This window comes from Salmo salar, chromosome ssa17 (assembly GCF_905237065.1).
Source record: "Salmo salar chromosome ssa17, Ssal_v3.1, whole genome shotgun sequence".
Classification (NCBI taxonomy): Eukaryota; Metazoa; Chordata; class Actinopteri; order Salmoniformes; family Salmonidae; genus Salmo; species Salmo salar.
In genome coordinates this window covers 67,131,452-67,152,644 of record NC_059458.1, presented here as the reverse complement: position 1 = coordinate 67,152,644, position 21,193 = coordinate 67,131,452, and the positions used below count along the sequence as shown (strand labels likewise).

General features: G+C 44.9%; 1 protein-coding gene across 1 annotated transcript in view; it reads left to right on the top strand.

Moving 5' to 3' along the window:
- The window catches only part of LOC106576501 (sortilin), a 47,583-nt gene extending 27,842 nt beyond the window's left edge, over positions 1 to 19,741 (top strand). Inside the window, exons 11-21 of the mRNA XM_045700021.1 lie at positions 5,540 to 5,695; positions 6,835 to 6,935; positions 7,062 to 7,161; positions 7,685 to 7,859; positions 8,397 to 8,590; positions 9,131 to 9,323; positions 13,195 to 13,311; positions 13,699 to 13,825; positions 14,234 to 14,340; positions 18,243 to 18,363; positions 18,584 to 19,741. Coding sequence (XP_045555977.1) covers positions 5,540 to 5,695; positions 6,835 to 6,935; positions 7,062 to 7,161; positions 7,685 to 7,859; positions 8,397 to 8,590; positions 9,131 to 9,323; positions 13,195 to 13,311; positions 13,699 to 13,825; positions 14,234 to 14,340; positions 18,243 to 18,363; positions 18,584 to 18,598 — 1,406 coding nt within the window. The 3' untranslated portion in view covers positions 18,599 to 19,741. The remainder of the gene's footprint in view (positions 1 to 5,539; positions 5,696 to 6,834; positions 6,936 to 7,061; positions 7,162 to 7,684; positions 7,860 to 8,396; positions 8,591 to 9,130; positions 9,324 to 13,194; positions 13,312 to 13,698; positions 13,826 to 14,233; positions 14,341 to 18,242; positions 18,364 to 18,583) is intronic.
- Positions 19,742 to 21,193: the final 1,452 nt, after the last annotated feature.

The window sequence follows — 21,193 nt, the reverse complement described above, 5'->3', positions numbered from 1 at the left end:
TCAGTCCTACTAACCCTGATATGTCTGTCTCAGTCCTACTAACTCTAACCCTGATATGTCTGTCTCAGTCCTACTAACCCTGATATGTCTGTCTCAGTCCTACTAACCCTGATATGTCTGTCTCAGTTCTACTAACCCTGATATGTCTGTCTCAGTCCTACTAACCCTGATATGTCTGTCTCAGTCCTACTAACCCTGATATGTCTGTCTCAGTCCTACTAACCCTGATATGTCTGTCTCAGTTCTACTAATACCCTGATATGTCTGTCTCAGTTCTACTAATTCTAACCCTGATATGTCTGTCTCAGTTCTACTAACCCTGATATGTCTGTCTCAGTCCTACTAACCCTGATATGTCTGTCTCAGTTCTACTAATAACCCTGATATGTCTGTCTCAGTCCTGCTACTCTAACCCTGATATGTCTGTCTCAGTTCTACTAACCCTGATATGTCTGTCTCAGTCCTACTAACCCTGATATGTCTGTCTCAGTTCTGCTAACTAACCCTGATATGTCTGTCTCAGTCCTACTAACTACCTGATATGTCTGTCTCAGTTCTACTAACCCTGATATGTCTGTCTCAGTCTCTACTAACCCTGATATGTCTGTCTCAGTTCTACTAACCCTGATATGTCTGTCTCAGTCCTACTAACCCTGATATGTCTGTCTCAGTTCTACTAACCCTGATATGTCTGTCTCAGTTCTACTAACCCTGATATGTCTGTCTCAGTTCTACCTAACCCTGATATGTCTGTCTCAGTTCTACTAACCCTGATATGTCTGTCTCAGTTCTACTAACCCTGATATGTCTGTCTCAGTTCTACTAACCCTGAGATGTCTGTCTCAGTCCTACTAACCCTGATATGTCTGTCTCAGTCCTACTAACCCTGATATGTCTGTCTCAGTCCTACTCTAACCCTGATATGTCTGTCTCAGTTCTACTAACCCTGATATGTCTGTCTCAGTCCTACTAACTCTAACCCTGATATGTCTGTCTCAGTTCTACTAACTCTAACCCTGATATGTCTGTCTCAGTTCTACTAACCCTGATATGTCTGTCTCAGTCCTACTAACCCTGATATGTCTGTCTCAGTTCTACTAACCCTGATATGTCTGTCTCAGTCCTACTAACCCTGATATGTCTGTCTCAGTTCTACTAACTAACCCTGATATGTCTGTCTCAGTTCTACTAACTCTAACCCTGATATGTCTGTCTCAGTTCTACTAACCCTGATATGTCTGTCTCAGTCCTACTAACCCTGATATGTCTGTCTCAGTCCTACTAACCCTGATATGTCTGTCTCAGTCCTACTAACCCTGATATGTCTGTCTCAGTCCTACTAACCCTGATATGTCTGTCTCAGTCCTACTAACCCTGATATGTCTGTCTCAGTTCTACTAACTCTAACCCTGATATGTCTGTCTCAGTCCTACTAACTCTAACCCTGATATGTCTGTCTCAGTCCTACTAACCCTGATATGTCTGTCTCAGTCCTACTAACCCTGATATGTCTGTCTCTGTCCTACTAACCCTGATATGTCTGTCTCAGTCCTACTAACCCTGATATGTCTGTCTCAGTCCTACTAACCTAACCCTGATATGTCTGTCTCAGTCCTACTAACCCTGATATGTCTGTCTCAGTTCTACTAACCCTGATATGTCTGTCTCAGTCCTACTAACCCTGATATGTCTGTCTCTGTCCTACTAACTCTAACCCTGATATGTCTGTCTCAGTCCTACTAACCCTGATATGTCTGTCTCTGTCTACTAACTCTAACCCTGATATGTCTGTCTCAGTGCTACTAACCCTGATATGTCTGTCTCAGTCCTACTAACCCTGATATGTCTGTCTCAGTCCTACTAACTCTAACCCTGATATGTCTGTCTCTGTCCTACTAACCCTGATAGGTCTGTCTCAGTTCTACTAACCCTGATATGTCTGTCTCAGTTCTACTACTAACCCTGATATGTCTGTCTCAGTTCTACTAACACCTGATATGTCTGTCTCAGTCCTACTAACCCTGATATGTCTGTCTCAGTTCTGCTAACCCTGAGATGTCTGTCTCAGTTCTACTAACCCTGATATGTCTGTCTCATTCCTACTAACCCTGATATATCTGTCTTAGTCCTACTAACTCTAACCCTGATATGTCTATCTCAGTCCTTCTACCCTGATATGTCTGTCTCAGTCCTACTAACCCTGATATGTCTGTCTCAGTTCTACTAACTCTAACCCTGATATGTCTGTCTCAGTTCTACTAACCCTGATATGTCTGTCTCAGTCCTACTAACCCTGATATGTCTGTCTCAGTTCTACTATCCCTGATATGTCTGTCTCAGTTCTACTAACCCTGATATGTCTGTCTCAGTTCTACTAATTCTAACCCTGATATGTCTGTCTCAGTTCTACTAACCCTGATATGTCTGTCTCAGTCCTACTAACCCTGATATGTCTGTCTCAGTTCTACTAACCCTGATATGTCTGTCTCAGTCCTACTAACCCTGATATGTCTGTCTCAGTTCTACTAACCCTGATATGTCTGTCTCAGTCCTACTACCCTGATATGTCTGTCTCAGTTCTACTAACCCTGATATGTCTGTCTCAGTTCTACTAACCCTGATATGTCTGTCTCAGTTCTACTAACCCTGATATGTCTGTCTCAGTTCTACTAACCCTGATATGTCTGTCTCAGTTCTACTAACCCTGAGATGTCTGTCTCAGTCCTACTAACCCTGATATGTCTGTCTCAGTTCTACTAATCCTGATATGTCTGTCTCTGTCCTACTAACTCTAACCCTGATATGTCTGTCTCAGTTCTACTAACCCTGATATGTCTGTCTCAGTCCTACTAACTCTAACCCTGATATGTCTGTCTCAGTTCTACTAACCCTGATATGTCTGTCTCAGTTCTACTAACCCTGATATGTCTGTCTCAGTTCTACTAACCCTGATATGTCTGTCTCAGTCCTACTAACCCTGATATGTCTGTCTCAGTTCTACTAACCCTGATATGTCTGTCTCAGTTCTACTAACTCTAACCCTGATATGTCTGTCTCAGTTCTACTAAGCCTGATATGTCTGTCTCAGTCCTACTAACCCTGATATGTCTGTCTCAGTTCTACTAACCCTGATATGTCTGTCTCAGTCCTACTACCCTGATATGTCTGTCTCAGTCCTACTAACCCTGACATGACTGTCTCAGTTCTACTAACCCTGATATGTCTGTCTCAGTTCTACTAACTCTAACCCTGATATGTCTGTCTCAGTCCTACTAACTCTAACCCTGATATGTCTGTCTCAGTCCTACTAACCCTGATATGTCTGTCTCAGTCCTACTATCCCTGATATGTCTGTCTCTGTCCTACTAACTCTAACCCTGATATGTCTGTCTCAGTCCTGCTAACTCTAACCCTGATATGTCTGTCTCATTCCTACTAACCCTGATATGTCTGTCTCAGTCCTACTAACCCTGATATGTCTGTCTCTGTCCTACTAACTCTAACCCTGATATGTCTGTCTCAGTCCTACTAACCCTGATATGTCTGTCTCTGTCCTACTAACTCTAACCCTGATATGTCTGTCTCAGTGCTACTAACCCTGATATGTCTGTCTCAGTCCTACTAACCCTGATATGTCTGTCTCAGTCCTACTAACTCTAACCCTGATATGTCTGTCTCTGTCCTACTAACCCTGATAGGTCTGTCTCAGTTCTACTAACCCTGATATGTCTGTCTCAGTTCTACTAACCCTGATATGTCTGTCTCAGTTCTACTAACCCTGATATGTCTGTCTCAGTCCTACTAACCCTGATATGTCTGTCTCAGTTCTGCTAACCCTGAGATGTCTGTCTCAGTTCTACTAACCCTGATATGTCTGTCTCAGTCCTACTAACCCTGATATTTCTGTCTCAGTTCTACTAACCCTGAGATGTCTGTCTCAGTTCTACTAACCCTGATATGTCTGTCTCAGTTCTACTAACCCTGATATGTCTGTCTCAGTTCTACTAACCCTGATATGTCTGTCTCAGTCCTACTAACCCTGATATATCTGTCTCAGTTCTACTAACCCTGAGATGTCTGTCTCAGTTCTACTAACCCTGATATGTCTGTCTCAGTCCTACTAACCCTGATATGTCTGTCTCAGTCCTACTAACCCTGATATGTCTGTCTCAGTTCTACTAACTCTAACCCTGATATGTCTTTCTCAGTTCTACTAACCCTGATATGTCTGTCTCAGTTCTACTAACCCTGAGATGTCTGTCTCAGTTCTACTGACCCTGATATGTCTGTCTCAGTGCTACTAACCCTGAGATGTCTGTCTCAGTTCTGCTAACCCTGATATGTCTGTCTCAGTCCTACTAACCCTGATATGTCTGTCTCAGTCCTACTAACCCTGATATGTCTGTCTCAGTTCTACTAACTCTAACCCTGATATGTCTGTCTCAGTTCTACTCACTCTAACCCTGATATGTCTGTCTCAGTCCTACTAACCCTGATATGTCTGTCTCAGTTCTACTAACTCTAACCCTGATATGTCTGTCTCAGTTCTACTAACTCTAACCCTGATATGTCTGTCTCAGTCCTATTAACCCTGATATGTCTGTCTCAGTTCTACTAACTCTAACCCTGATATGTCTGTCTCAGTTCTACTAACTCTAACCCTGATATGTCTGTCTCAGTCCTACTAACCCTGATATGTCTGTCTCAGTTCTACTAACTCTAACCCTGATATGTCTGTCTCAGTTCTACTAACTCTAACCCTGATATGTCTGTCTCAGTCCTAGTAACCCTGATATGTCTGTCTCAGTCCTACTAACCCTGATATGTCTGTCTCAGTTCTACTACCCTGCTTGCTGCAATGGAAAAGCTTGAGTTTATTAGAGAGAAAAAGGAAAGACTGGTTTCACAAGTTGTCAGTATTGCTGACAAATCATCCGATCATACAGGTTGTGTGTGTGTCAGTGCATACAGTAGGTGTCTATGGGTGGAGGTCCGAGGTGTTGGTGCCATTCAGCTGAATGGAGGAGATAAGAAGAAGGGGTTTTATCTGAGTGGGGGAAGGTTAGAGGTAGACAGAAACATTGATAGGCTAGAATAACAGCTGACACATCTCTGGGCATCAGGGTACACACACACACACACACACACACACACACACACACACACACACACACACACACACACACAGCAACACATGGTACAAAGGGATTTTAAGCCCAGAAGGTCATATGCATACTATTTACCACTAAGTGCTGATGTAAGTTGTTTCTACATCCTTGATGTCAGGAGGGTTCTTCACACCATTTATTGATGTTTACGGCCCCTTATCGCTATGCCGACTCATAGAGGGCTGTGTCAGCACAGTTGGGTTTGTTCCCAAGCCTACAGAAGACACTGTATTTCTTCCGTCCGTGTGTGTGTTGTCTCATGGGGTCGGGATAGAGTAGATGATTAATGACTATTCCTTCTATATTATAATGTTTGATTCTATTGACTTTCTATTCTATTGTACCATACTCTACTGTCTTCTATTCTCCAGAGGAAAGCTACTTTGGGACGGTGTACACGTCAGATGACCGGGGCATCCTGTACTCTAAGTCTCTAGAGCGCCACCTGTTTGGTGGGGAAGGGAAGAGCGACTTCACCAACGTCACCTCCATGAGAGGAGTGTACCTCACCAACGTACTGGAGGAGGGTACGCAACTACGCATCAACACAATCTGGGTCGTATTCTTTAGGAACATAAACAGTCCGAAACGGGGAGGGACTCTTATAATCTACACCCGTCACAGCCAGAAGAGGACTGGCCACCCCTCAGAGCCTGGTTTCTCTCTAGGTTTCTTCCTAGGTTCCTGCCTTTCTAAGGAGTTTTTCCTAGCCACCCCTCAGAGCCTGGTTTCTCTCCAGGTTTCTTCCTAGGTTCCTGCCTTTCTAAGGAGTTTAGCCACCAGAGGGTATTTCTCCTAGGTTCCTGCCTTTCTAAGAGTTTTCCTAGCCACCCTCAGAGCCTGGTTTCTCTCCAGGTTCTTCCTAGGTTCTGCCTTCTAAGGAGTTTTTCCTAGCCACCCCTCAGAGCCTGGTTTCTCTCTAGGTTTCTTCCTAGGTTCCTGCCTTTCTAATGAGTTTTTCCTAGCCACCCCTCAGAGCCTGGTTTCTCTCCAGGTTTCTTCCTAGGTTCCTGCCTTTCTAAGGAGTTTTTCCTAGCCACCCCTCAGAGCCTGGTTTCTCTCCAGGTTTCTTCCTAGGTTCCTGCCTTTCTAAGGAGTTTTTCCTAGCCACCCCTCAGAGCCTGGTTTCTCTCCAGGTTTCTTCCTAGGTTCCTGCCTTTCTAAGGAGTTTTTCCTAGCCACCCCTCAGAGCCTGGTTTCTCTCTAGGTTTCTTTCTAGGTTCTAGCCTTTCTAAGGAGTTTTTCCTGGCCACCCCTCAGAGCCTGGTTTCTCTCCAGGTTTCTTCCTAGGTTCCTGCCTTTCTAAGGAGTTTTTCCTAGCCACCCCTCAGAGCCTGGTTTCTCTCTAGGTTTCTTCCTAGGTTCCTGCCTTTCTAAGGAGTTTTTCCTAGCCACCGTGCTTCTACATCTGCATTGTTTGCTCTTTGGGATTTTAGGCCGGGTTTCTGTTTAAGCGCTTAGTGACAACTGCCGATGTTAAAAGGGCTTTATAAATACATTTGATTGATTGATACCTGAACTTGTCCAATATACAGTGCATGCAGTTTGTAGGGGGGGTTCCAACTTGCTGATTAAAGTGTGAATGCATGTATTTTTTTAGTGGCAAAAATATGACAATTACTAATCCAAGCTAAAACGTTTTTTTCCTGGGTATTGTTTTTGACAGACGGCCGCATTCGGACAGTCATTTCATTTAACCGAGGGGGAGAGTGGACACTCCTCAACAAGCCCCAGAATGTTGAGTGTGGTGAGGATTCAGGAAATGATGTGAGAACTAACTTCATTCCCTCCTCTGACAATTAAGTATGTTGAGTATGTTGATGCTTATTATATGATTGTGAACACTGGATTCGTGTGTGTGTGTGTGTGTGTGTGTGTGTTTGTTTGTGACAGTGTAACTTGCACATCCACGGTGAGCACAGTCGCTACAACGGCATCACTCCCATGCTGCCTCTCTCTGACCCCACTGCCGTTGGCCTTGTCATCGCCCACGGTAACCAAACTGTCAATCATACATATTAAAGACATGTTGCATTGTGATACTTCTGTATTACCTTAGTGTACAGGATGTTGTGCACTACATGTTGCATTGTGATACTTCTGTATTACCGTAGTGTACATGATGTTGTGCACTACATTTAGCATTGTAGGGAATCTTGAATGGACTACACAGGAAATTCTTCCCCCCCTAATAATTCTGTCATCACTACAAAATAGCTGATCCCATATATAGTGCACTATATATGCCTGGTCCCAATTCGTTCCCTCACCATTTCATGTTTGCAGATCAGTAATGTGGGATCAGTATGGTGAAAGCTTCTCCACTACACTGGTTATCTCTATCCAGGCCCTTCAGGTCAGACAACATTGGAGGGTTAGGGCTAAACGGAGGGGTAGGGAGAAATTTGGGACCGGATGACTGACAGATAGAACATGTTTTCGGACACATCTCCCACCCTCTAGCTGTCCCAGAATGTGTGTGACCTTTCTATGACCTCTGCGCTTTGACCGGTCAGGCAGTGTGGGGGACTCCATCTCGTCAACACGGCCTGACGTGTACGTGTCAGAGGATGGGGGGTACAAGTGGAAGGGTTCCCTGAGGGGGCCCCATCACTACAGCATCCTGGACGCTGGGGGGCTCGTCGTGGCTGTGGAGGCCCACCCCATGGACGGCCAAATCAACACCATCAAGTACTGAACACCACACGCACGCACACACACACACACAGTCGGTGGCATGTAGAAAGATCGGGTGTAAGGAGATGCTTTTTATTTGCACCCCCACCCATGGCATGCAAGCGACATCCTCTGAGTGTTTTGTGTGTGTGTGTGTGTGTGTGTGTGTGTGTGTGTGTGTGTGTGTGTGTGTGTGTGTGTGTGTGTGTGTGTGTGTGTGTGTGTGTGTGTGTTTGACTATGGAGTGTGGTGTGTCTATCTGCTCTCCTCTCCCTATGAAGTTGTGGCTGTGAATGTGTCTATAAGCAGTCCACTACCCGGTAACTCTGTATGCATGTGTTTTAATTCTGTGTACTTCATGCGTGTGTGTGTGTGCTTGCACGTTCACATTGAGATGTTTATACAGGGTCGTATTCATTAGGCACCAAACGAAAGAAAACAACCTTAACTTTGTCCAATAAGAAAGGCTCGTTTTAGCTTTCCGTTGAAAAGTGTTTTGTGACTCTGTGCACTAATGAAAACGACCCTGTATGTCATTGTGCATCACCCCAGGTTCTCCACAGATGAGGGCCAGTGTTGGAAGGTGTACAACTTTACAGAGCAGCCCATCTTCTTCGCTGGCCTGACATCCGAGCCGGGCACCAAGACCATGAACATCAGCGTGTGGGGCTACCGGCCCGAGGACGACCACCAGCCCATGTGGGTGGTGGTCACCATTGACTTCCAGAGTCTCCTCACCAGAGAGTGTGGGTAAATCTCAATTGTATTTCCTTGATTCTTTGTGCCCTGTGTCTACTCGTCTCCTTGTCAAAACTCTGGAGGAGAATGCCTGAGGGGAGGAACCTTGGATCTTCTCCTCCAATGCTTTTTGAGAAGGAGGTGAGGAGAGTGGTCACGAGGAATCAAGGAAAGATGATTGAGATTCCTCCTGTGAGTCATTTGTTTGTTGTCAAATGTAATATCCCCAAGGATCATAATCATTAAACCAACAACAGACATTTCACAAGGAATGAAATAGTAGCTAGCTTTCTATTGTGAGAATACCCAAAGAGTGTCGTCAAATATGTGGTTTCCATATGTTTGATGTGTTTGATACCATTCCATTGATTCCATTCCAGCTATTACAATGAGTTCGCCCTCCTATAGATCCTCCCACCAGCCACCTTTGGTGTGCACCCCTGTGGGTCACTAGGAACGGAATTAAACATACTGATATCGATAAATAAATACTAAAATTGGCATGTCTCAATAGTCTTTCTCTATTGGTTAACGTTGGTTTCCCATAGGTGGTAACCAGGACTATGTTCAGTGGTTGGCCCATGCCACAGAGGGCGGGGACTTGGCCACAGAGGGGTGTGTCTTGGGCTACAAGGAGATCTTCAGGAGGCTGAGGAAGCTGTCCGTCTGCAGGAATGGACGGGACTACGTGGTGAGCAGGCAGAAAAGCCCCTGCCCCTGCACCAGAGAGGACTACCTATGGTAAGAAACACTGTCAGGGGTCCAGTCTAAACTGACGAGGCTATTCCGTTATGGTCCTGGAGAGCTGTAACACTGCTGGGTTGTATTCAGTAGTAACCAGAAGAAAACAAACTGAAACAGAAAGGGACTACCTGAACTTAGCCTCTCTGGGCTAGGTGGGACGTTTGCGTCTCACCCTAGTCAACAGCCAGTGGAATCCCGTGGCGCGATATTCAAATACCTTAGAAATGCTATTACTTCAATTTCTCAAACATATGACTATTTTACACCATTTTAAAGACAAGACTCTCGTTAATCTAACCACACTGTCCGATTTCAAAAAGGCTTTACAACGAAAGCAAAACATTAGATTATGTCAGCAGAGTACCCAGCCAGAAATAATCAGACACCCATTTTTCAAGCTAGCATATAATGTCACAAAAACCAAAACCACAGCTAAATGCAGCACTAACCTTTGATGATCTTCATCAGATGACACTCCTAGGACATTATGTTATACAATACATGCATGTTTTGTTCAATCAAGTTCATATTTATATCAAAAAACAGCTTTTTACATTAGCATGTGACGTTCAGAACTAGCATTCCCACCGAACACTTCCGGTGAATTTACTAAATTACTCACGATAAACGTTCACAAAAAACCTAACAATTATTTTAAGAATTACAGATACAGAACTCCTTTATGCAATCGCGGTGCCCGATTTTAAAATAGCTTTTCGGTGAAAGCACATTTTGCAATATTCTGAGTAGATAGCTCAGCCATCACGGCTAGCTATTTTGACACCCACCAAGTTTGGCACTCACCAAACTCAGAGTTACTATAAGAAAAATTACCTTTGCACTCCCAGGACTTCTACTTCAACAACAAATGTTGGTTTGGTTCCAAATAGCGGCGTTTTGTTCGTGCGTTCAAGACACTATCCGAAGGGTGACGCAGCGGCGCGTATCGTGACAATTTTTTTTCAAAATATTCCATTACCGTACTTCGAAGCATGTCAAACGCTGTTTAAAATCAATTTTTATGTGATTTTTCTCGTAAAATAGCGATAATATTCCGACCGGGAGTCGTTGTTTTCGTTCAAAGACTGAAAAAGTAACATGGACTCTTCACGTGCACACGCGCGCCCGTCTCATTGTTCTCAGATCGACCACTTACCAAATGCGCTACTGTTTTTCAGCCAGTAACTGCAGTCATCATTCAACGTTCTGGCGCCTTCTGAGAGCCTATGGGAGCCTTAGAAAGTGTCACGTTACAGCAGAGATCCTCTGTTTTGGAAAGAGATGACAAAGAAGGCCAAGAAATGGTCAGAGAGGGCGCTTCCTGTTTGGAATCTTCTCAGGTTTTGGCCTGCCATATGAGTTCTGTTATACTAACAGACACCATTCAAACAGTTTTAGAAACTTTAGGGTGTTTTCTATCCAAATCAAACAATTATATGCATATTCTAGTTACTGGGCAGGAGTAGTAACCAGATTAAATCGGGTACGTTTTTTTATCCGGCCGTGCAAATACTGCCCCCCTATCCCCCAACAGGTTAGGAAATGCTCGTTTTCATTGTCTGTTGAAAAAAAGAAATGCTTTGTTGTGCCCTAATAAATTCAACCCTGGTTTTCATTCTCTCCCTTTACATTTACATTTAAGTCATTTAGCAGACGCTCTTATCCAGAGCGACTTACAAATTGGTGCATTCACCTTATGATATCCAGTGGAACAACCACTTTACAATAGTGCATCTAAATCTTTTAAGGGGGGGGGGGTTAGAAGGATTACTTTATCCTATCCTAGGTATTCCTTAAAGAGGTGGGGTTTCAGGTGTCTCCGGAAGGTGGTGATTGACTCCGCTGTCCTGGCGTCGTGAGGGAGCTTGTTCCACCATTGGGGTGCCAGAGCAGCGAACAGTTTTGACTGGGCTGAGCGGGAACTGTGCTTCCTCAGAGGTAGGGGGGCCAGCAGGCCAAAGGTGGATGAACGCAGTGCCCTTGTTTGGGTGTAGGGCCTGATCAGAGCCTGAAGGTATGGAGGTGCCGTTCCCTTCACAGCTCCGTAGGCAATCACCATGGTCTTGTAGCGGATGCGAGCTTCAACTGGAAGCCAGTGGAGAGAGCGGAGGAGCGGGGTGACGTGAGAGAACTTGGGAAGGTTGAACACCAGATGGGCTGCGGCGTTCTGGATGAGTTGTAGGGGTTTAATGGCACAGGCAGGGAGCCCAGCCAACAGCGAGTTGCAGTAATCCAGACGGGAGATGACAAGTGCCTGGATTAGGACCTGCGCCGCTTCCTGTGTGAGGCAGGGTCGTATTCTGCGAATGTTGTAGAGCATGAACCTACAGGATCGGGTCACCGCCTTGATGTTAGTGGAGAACGACAGGGTGTTGTCCAGGATCAAGCCAAGGTTCTTAGCACTCTGGGAGGAGGACACAAGGGAGTTGTCAACCGTGATGGCGAGATCATGGAACGGGCAGTCCTTCCCCGGGAGGAAGAGCAGCTCCGTCTTGCCGAGGTTCAGCTTGAGGTGGTGATCCGTCATCCACACTGATATGTCTGACAGACATGCAGAGTTGCGATTCGCTGCCTGGATATCAGAAGGGGGAAAGGAGAAGATTAATTGTGTGTCGTCTGCATAGCAATGATTGGACAGACCATGTGAGGATATTACATTACATTTACATTTAAGTCATTTAGCAGACGCTCTTATCCAGAGCGACTTACAAAATGGTGCATTCACCTTATGATATCCAGTGGAACAACCACTTTACAATAGTGCATCTAAATCTTTTAAGGGGGGGGTTAGAAGGATTACTTTATCCTATCCTAGGTATTCCTTAAAGAGGTGGGGTTTCAGGTGTCTCCGGAAGGTGGTGATTGACTCCGCTGTCCTGGCGTCGTGAGGGAGCTTGTTCCACCATTGGGGTGCCAGAGCAGCGAACAGTTTTGACTGGGCTGAGCGGGAACTGTGCTTCCTCAGAGGTAGGGGGGCCAGCAGGCCAGTGGTGGATGAACGCAGTGCCCTTGTTTGGGTGTAGGGCCTGATCAGAGCCTGAAGGTATGGAGGTGCCGTTCCCTTCACAGCTCCGTAGGCAATCACCATGGTCTTGAAGCGGATGCGAGCTTCAACTGGAAGCCAGTGGAGAGAGCGGAGGAGCGGGGTGACGTGAGAGAACTTGGGAAGGTTGAACACCAGACGGGCTGCGGCGTTCTGGATGAGGATATGACAGAGCCAAGTGATTTGGTGTATAGCGAGAATAGGAGAGGGCCTAGAACAGAGCCCTGGGGGACACCAGTGGTGAGAGCGCATGGTGCGGAGACAGATTCTCGCCACGCCACCTGGTAGGAGCGACCTGTCAGGTAGGACGCAATCCAAGCGTGGGCAGCGCCGGAGATGCCCAACTCGGAGAGGGTGGAGAGGAGGATCTGATGGTTCACAGTATCAAAGGCAGCAGATAGGTCTAGAAGGATGAGAGCAGAGGAGAGAGAGTTAGCTTTAGCAGTGCGGAGAGCCTCCGTGACACAGAGAAGAGCAGTCTCAGTTGAATGCCCAGTCTTGAAACCTGACTGATTAGGATCAAGAAGGTCATTCTGAGAGAGATAGCAGGAGAGCTGGCCAAGGACGGCACGTTCAAGAGTTTTGGAGAGAAAAGAAAGAAGGGATACTGGTCTTTAGTCAGGGATACAGGAAACCAGAAGTTGAGAGTTGTCCATTTAAAGGCACAATCTGTTACTTCATTTCTAGTCAAAAAAGCATTTTTTTTCTCTAATTGTGCCTTTGAGGCAAAGGCAGAGTCAACGCAGACCCAAACATAACATTTCCAACGAGGCATATACTGTTTCTGTGGTTGAAATGGCCTAATGTGTCTCTCCTTTCCAACAGTGACTATGGTTACTATCTTCATGAGAACAGCTCAGAGTGTATGAGACAACTGGACACTGCAGACCACGCCCTGGAGGTGTGTCTAAATGGAGAGGAGGAGGAGCTTAGGACGTCGGGGTAATTATGACACACACACACATTTGTTTTATTATCCTTGTGGGGACCAAACAATTGATTCCCATTGAAAATCAATTTTTCCTGACCCTAACCCTAACCTTAACCCCTAACCTTAACTCCTAACCCTAATTGTATCCCTAACCCTAAACTTAACCCCTAAGCCTAAAATAACCTTTTTCCTTGTGGTCCCCACAAAGATAGTCAAACCAAACACCTACACACACACACACACACACACACACACACACACACACACACACACACACACACACACACACACACACACACACACACACACACACACACACACACACACACACACACACACACACACACACACACACACACACACACACACACAGTTCACCGTGTGATCTCCATGTGTAGGTACCGTAAGATTCCCAGTGATAAGTGTGAGGGAGGTTTCACTCCCCTGAGCAGAAAGGAAACAGTCAACAGGCATTGTGGGAACTCCAGTCAGCCCCCCACTGCCAGCCCATATTCTGAAACCCCGGTGAGTGTGACCTGTGTGTGTGCGTGTGCATCTGCGAGTTTTTGTGTGGGTTTCCTTTGAGTGTGTGTGTGCTTTTGTTATTGCTCACAGTGTGAAAGGTGTGACTTACCTGGGCATAATGTAACAACAGTGTTCTTCATTCTCAGGAGACACATTGTGAGCTGGGTTTTGTTCCAGACCAGTACTAACACACCTGATTCAATCAATCAATGGCTTGATAACTGGTTGATGAGTTCAATCAGTTGTGTCAGCGGTGTGCTGGAACAAAAGCCTACACACCCTCTGGGTACTTCCTCATCAGAAAATACAGCCCCACATATTAGATGATGCGATGCGTCACATGATAAAGCTTTATAGCGTTTAGAATATTATGACCAGAAATATGATAATGCTATGTCTGTATTTCAGAGAGAGAAGATGCTGTTGATCGTAGTTTGTGTTGGATTAGGGATTGTCATTCTGGTGGCTGTTGCTGCTGCTGTCTATACTGTAAGGAGAATGATCTATGGAAATAGGTGAGCCACATACACATTTATGCGCACGAGCATGCAAGTACACACACATACAAACACACACACACACACACACTCACTTCCGGCGCCGACAGAGATGGCCGCCTCGCTTCGCATTCCTAGGAAACTATGCAGTATTTTTTTTTTTTTATGTGTTATTTCTTACATTGTTACCCCAGGAAATCTTAGGTTTTATTACATACAGTCGGGAAGAACTATTGGATATAAGAGCAACGTCAACTCACCAACATTACGACCAGGAATACGACTTTCCCGAAGCGGATCCTCTGTTTGGCCTACCACCCAGGACAATGGATCGGATCCCAGCAGGCGACCAAAAACAACGACGTCGTAGAAGAAGGGGCAGACGGAGCGGTCTTTCTGGTCAGGCTCCGTAGACGGGCACATCACGCACCGCTCCCGAACATACTATTCGCCAATGTCCAGTCTCTTGACAACAAGGTAGACGAAATCCGAGCAAGGGTAGCATTCCAGAGAGACATCAGAGACTGTAACGTTCTTTGTTTCACGGAAACATGGCTCACTCGAGACACGCTATCGGAGTCGGTACAGCCACCTGGTTTCTTCACGCATCGCGCCGAGAGAAACAAACATCTCTCTGGTAAGAAGAAGGGTGGGGGTGTATGCCTTATGATTAAAGAGACGTGGTGTGATCATAACAACATACAGGAACTCAAGTCCTTTTGTTCACCTGACTTAGAATTCCTCACAATCAAATGTCGACCACATTATCTACCAAGAGAATTCTCTTCGATCATAATCACAGTCGTGTATATTCCCCCCAAGCAGACACATTGACGGCCCTGAAAGAACTTCATTGGACTCTATGTAAACTGGAAACCACATATCCTGAGGCTGCATTTATTGTAGCCGGGGATTTTAACAAGGCTAATCTGAAAACAAGGCTCCCCAAATTCTATCAGCATATCGATTGTGCTACCAGGGTGGGCAAAACCCTAGACCACTGTTATTCTAACTTCCGCGACGCATATAAGGCCCTCCCCCGCCCTCCTTTTGGAAAATCTGACCACGACTCCATTTTGTTGCTCCCAGCCTGTAGACAGAAACTAAAACAGGAAGCTCCCGCCCTCAGGTCTGTTCAACGCTGGTCTGACGAATCGGATTCCACGCTTCAAGATTGCTTCGATCACGTGGACTGGGATATGTTCCGCATTGCAGCGAACAACAACATTGACGAATACGCTGATTCGGTGTGCGAGTTTATTAACAAGTACATCGGCGATGTCATACCCACAGCGTCTATTAAAACATTCCCAAACCAGAAACCGTGGATTGATGGCAGCATTCGCACAAAACTGAACGCGAGGAACCACTGCTTTTAATCAGGGCAAGGTGACCGGAAACATGACCGAATACAAACAGTGTAGCTATTCCCTCCGCAAGGCAATCAAACAAGCTAAGCATCAGTACAGAGACAAAGTGGAGTCACAATTTAACGGCTCAGACACGAGAGGTATGTGGCAGGGTCTACAGTCAATCACGGACTACAAAAGAAAAATCAGCCCCGTCGCAGACACGATGTCTTGCTCCCAGACAGACTGAACAACTTTTTTGCTCGCTTTGAAGACAATACAGTGCCACTAACACGCCCGCTACCAAAACCTGCGGCCTCTCCTTCACTGTAGCCAACGTGAGTAAAACATTTAAACGTGTTAACCCTTGCAAGGCTGCAGGCCCAGACAGCATTCCCGGCCGCATCCTCAGAGCATGCGCAGACCAGCTGGCTGGTGTGTTTACAGACATATTCAATCAATCCTTATCCCAGTCTGCTGTCCCCACATGCTTCAAGAGGGCCACCATTGTTCCTCTTCCCAAGAAAGCTAAGGTAACTGAGCTAAATGACTACCGCCCTGTAGCTCTCACTTCCGTCATCATGAAGTGCTTTGAGAGACTAGTCAAGGACCATATCACCTCCACCCTACCTGTCACCCTAGACCCACTCCAATTTGCTTACCAACCCAATAGGTCCACAGACGACGCAATCGCCATCACACTGCACACTGCCCTAACCCATCTGCACAAGAGGAATACCTATGTAAGAATGCTGTTCATCGATTACAGCTCAGCATTTAACACCATAGTACCCTCCAAACTCGTCATTAAGCTCGAGACCCTGGGTCTCGACCCCGCCCTGTGCAACTGGGTCCTGGACTTCCTGACGGGCCGCCCCCAGGTGGTGAGGGTAGGTAACAACATCTCCACCTCGCTGATCCTCAACACTGGGTCCCCACAAGGGTGCGTTCTCAGCCCTCTCCTGTACTCCCTGTTCACCCACGATTGCGTGGCCATGCACGCCTCCAACTCAATCATCAAGTTTGCAGACGACACTACAGTGGTAGGCTTGATTACCAACAATGACGAGACGGCCTACAGGGAGAAGGTGAGGGCCCTTGGAGTGTGGTGTCAGGAAAGTAACCTCACACTCAATGTCAACAAAACAAAGGAGATGATCGTGGACTTCAGGAAACAGCAGAGGGAGCAGTCCCCATCTACATTGACGGGACAGTGGTTGAGAGGGTGGAGAGTTTTAAGTTCCTCTGCGTACACATCACGGACAAACTGAAATGGTCCACCCACACAGACAGCGTGGTGAAGAAGGCGCAGCAGCGCCTCTTCAACCTCAGGAGGCTGAAGAAATTCGGCTTGTCACCAAAAACACTCACAAACTTTTACAGATGCACAATCGAGAGCATCCTGTCGGGCTGTATCACCGCCTGGTACGGCAACTGCTCCGCCCATAACCGGAAGGCTCTCCAGAGGGTAGTGAGGTCTGCACAACACCTCACCGGGTGCAAACTACCTGCCCTCCAGGACACCTACACCACCCGATGTCACAGGAAGGCCAAAAAGATCATCAAGGACAACAACCACCTGACCCACTGCCTGTTCACCCCGCTATCATCCAGGAGGCGAGGTCAGTACAGGTGCATCAAAGTGGGGACCGAGAGACTGAAAAACAGCTTCTATCTCAAGGCCATCAGACTGTTAAACAGCCATCACTAACATTGACTGGCTGCTGCCAACATACCGACTCAACAACAGCCACTTTAATAATGGAAAAATTGATGTAATCAATTTATCACTAGCCACTTTATATATATATATATATTTACTTACCCTACATTACTCATCTCATATGTATATACTGTACGCTATACCATCTACTGCATCTTGCCATCTTGATATAATTAAATGTATCACTAGCCACTTTAAACAATGCCACTTTATATAATGTTTTCATACCCTACATTACTCAACTCATATGTATATACTGTACTCTATACCATCTACTGCATCTTGCCATCTTGATGTAAGGTATCACTAGCCACTTTAAACAATGCCACTTTATATAATGTTATCATACCCTACATTACTCATCTCATATGTATATACTGTACGCTATAACATCTACTGCATCTTGCCATCTTGATTTAATTAAATGTATCACTAGCCACTTTAAACAATGCCGCTTTATGTTTTCATATCCTACATTACTCATCTCATATGTATATACTGTACTCTATACCATCTACTGCATCTTGCCTATGCTGTTCGGCCACGACTCATATATTTTTATGTACATATTCGTATTCATTCCTTTACACTTGTGTGTATAAGGTAGTTGTTGTGAAATTGTTAGGTTATATTACTTGTTAGATATTACTGCATGGTCGGAACTAGAAGCACAAGCATTTCGCTACACTTGCATTAACACCTGCTAACCATGTGTATGTGACAAATACATTTGATTTGATTTGACACACACACAAACACTGCTCAGGTACAAGTGCACATTGAAATGCCTGCTTCCGTTCTGGTCCTAAATATTGACATGCCTTGTGGCTCTGCTCCGCCCCCTACAGGGCGCCAACGTATCGCTTCTCTGTCCTGCAGCTTCAGGATGATGACCGCTCCATTGCCGCCGACCCAGAGAGTGTCGCCAGTAGCAACGGAACATCAGTCTTCCAAGTGGATTCAGATGATGTGAGTGTTATTGGCTTTAGCATGGTGGCTAAAGGCACTCAGGATTTTTAGGACATTTTGTGTGCATAGCAAAAGGCAAAATATGTGTGAACTTGTGCATTTAAGGGCAACTTTAAGGTCATGTTGACCCGTCAATAGTTTTAAATGACAATGATCCATTTACAAGACGTAATGTGGAAAATATTGATAATTTCCCTCTGTTGTCCCCCCCGTTTTGTAGGATCTTATTGAATGAACAACATGAGATTAAATATCTTGACGATGATCTCCAGAGCTTGGCCATTTGGATGTATGGCATTCCACTTGTTGTATTACGTACCTGTTGCATCTCAATGGAAAGATGTCTAGGGTTTGTAAGGAACACATTGCGGATGTCATGTAGATGGTATGCAGATGTCCCGAGCTATTTATTGAGCGAAGAACACTTCCCACTGGGCACACACTGGTTGAACCAACGTAGAATAGAGTTTACTTCAAGTTTCACTGCTCTGTTTTTAAGTATTTCATGAATTAACAGTTTGTCTCTGATGATATTATTTATGTGTGGAACACTTTCTTCAACTTGCACAATTTTGTATGGCGCTTGGAACGCATTTGATAGTGGGTTTGATTCCCGGGACCACCCGTGTGTAAAATGTATGACTGTAAGTCAATTTGGATAAAAGCGTCTGCTAAATGGCCTATATTTATTATTCTTATTACCACTGTTCACTAGTCTGTATTTTGATGAGGCCCTGAATAATGTGCATTCCTAATAAATCAATACAGTAATGTTAGAATAGCGATGTAATGGAAATAAAGTGCCTGATTACCTCAATTATTCTGTATTTACTCTGCAGGAACAATCAACTGTTATCTGTTATGCACTGTGCATTTATTCCTCATGTCTCTATTTCTTTATCTTTAACTCTGCATTGTTGGAAAAGGCCCCGTGAGTAAGAATTTCACTGTTAGTCTACACCCGTTGTTTATGAAACATGTGACAAATAACATATGATTGATTTGACATGTAGAGTGGATCCACAGCAAGTAGAGATTACGATCAACTTGTTTTGTATTTGAATAGATTATCTTCTGTTAGTCAGCACCTCACTTAAACAGTCTATGTTCTTTAATTGTTTTACTTCCTAGATGGATTTTTTTTTGCCTTATTGCTTACCTGTACAATGTGCCATGTGGGCTAGGGCTCCAACCGATGGGTTCCACTTGTTCTTTCTGGACAGGACCACCCACAAATGAAATCCCTGTTTGAATTCTTTAAAAGTGCATAATTCCTTCCTCGTTGATTAGAAATAATTGGAAAGGTAAAAGCCATGTGATGGTGCCCTTGCATTTACTTGTCCAATCTTGTAATAATAATCAATGATTGCCAGATGAAGGAGGAAGGATGGACTTTTCATTCAACTAATCTCCCCACACAAGAGGGCGCTGTGCAGCATATCCTCGCCCGAAGGGTCTTTGCCAAGTCTTGTGTCTATGCTTTGCCCCTCCTTAGAGCTGATGTGACTTCGAGTGTGTGTCATGAACAACAGCACTAGCAACAAAAGTGAAATTGGCTGTTTGCCTTCAAAATAAAAGTCCCCCATTGAAACTGATGCCAAAGGATGAAAATAGTGGAATTATGCCACAATTGGACTAGATAATGGTAAACAAGGTTGTTTTATAATGTTGGTATATACATTTAACAAAAGACAATTTAACACAAAACATAAAATTCAGTTGAAATCGCACTGTGGATGTATATAGACTTCAGAATTGCATTGGAGGCATACTTAAATTGCAATGTACAGTCTTACCTATGGATCTTGGGTCCATGAAATGGGGTATCAGCCTACTCAGTGACACCTACAGATTACATTGCTTAAAGAGTTTACACAAATACTAGCGTCTTAGCTCTTATTACAGAGCTTTAAATGTCGGAAATCCCCTCACTATTCAGCCTATTGTATGTATTGGATATTCATATTGCAATGTACAGCCTTACCTATGGATCTTGGGTCCATGAAATTGGGTGTCAGCCTATTCAGTGACACCAACAGATTACAACACAAATATTAGCTTCGTTGCTCTAATTGCGGGACTTTAACTGAGGAGTATTTTTCTCTGCTCATGCAGGAGTAATAAAGGCCTAGTTCACAAATTTTGTAAAATAAAAATATACTATTATTACTTTTTATTTCGATTTATCAGGGGCTTCCCGCGGTTATAGAACTCGCACTGCAGAGCAGTAGGTGGGAACACAGAGCTAGATAAGAGGAACAGATGGCCGTGTTCAGGATGTAAATGACAGTGAGTAGCGTGGATGAAAAGGAGGAAATTGAGAAAAGGTTGGAATGCCAACAGCTGTACTGGAATGAGAACAATATGGGTGTCAGTTCTGATTATATAGAGTGGGAGAATGAGGGTCAAGGACTTAAATGGTCTGTAGTGGAGACACAGGAAGAAGAGAGATCATGATACAGAAAGCAGTGGAGCGTCTAGGAAAGAAAGCATAAAGAAGCCCAAGGTTGGAAGCAAGAGTCATAATGTGTCAGAGTGGAAAGTGGTGATGGTGTTTGATGAGACCACAGGGCCTCATTTACACCCTATCCGACTAACCAATGCCTTGGAGAAAGAGATAGTTTGACTTCACCTATCCCAGTTCATTGGAAAGGTAAATTGCTAATGTTTTGTGGTAGCCAGGCTCAGAAAGGGAAGATTCTGCAAATGGAAAAGCTTAATGGGATGAAGCTTAAAAGCCATATCCCTGGGGCTTATGCTAGGTTGAGGGGAATCATCACTAGGGCCCCAATATCCATGTCCATAGTTGATATTAAAGAAAATGTGAAGG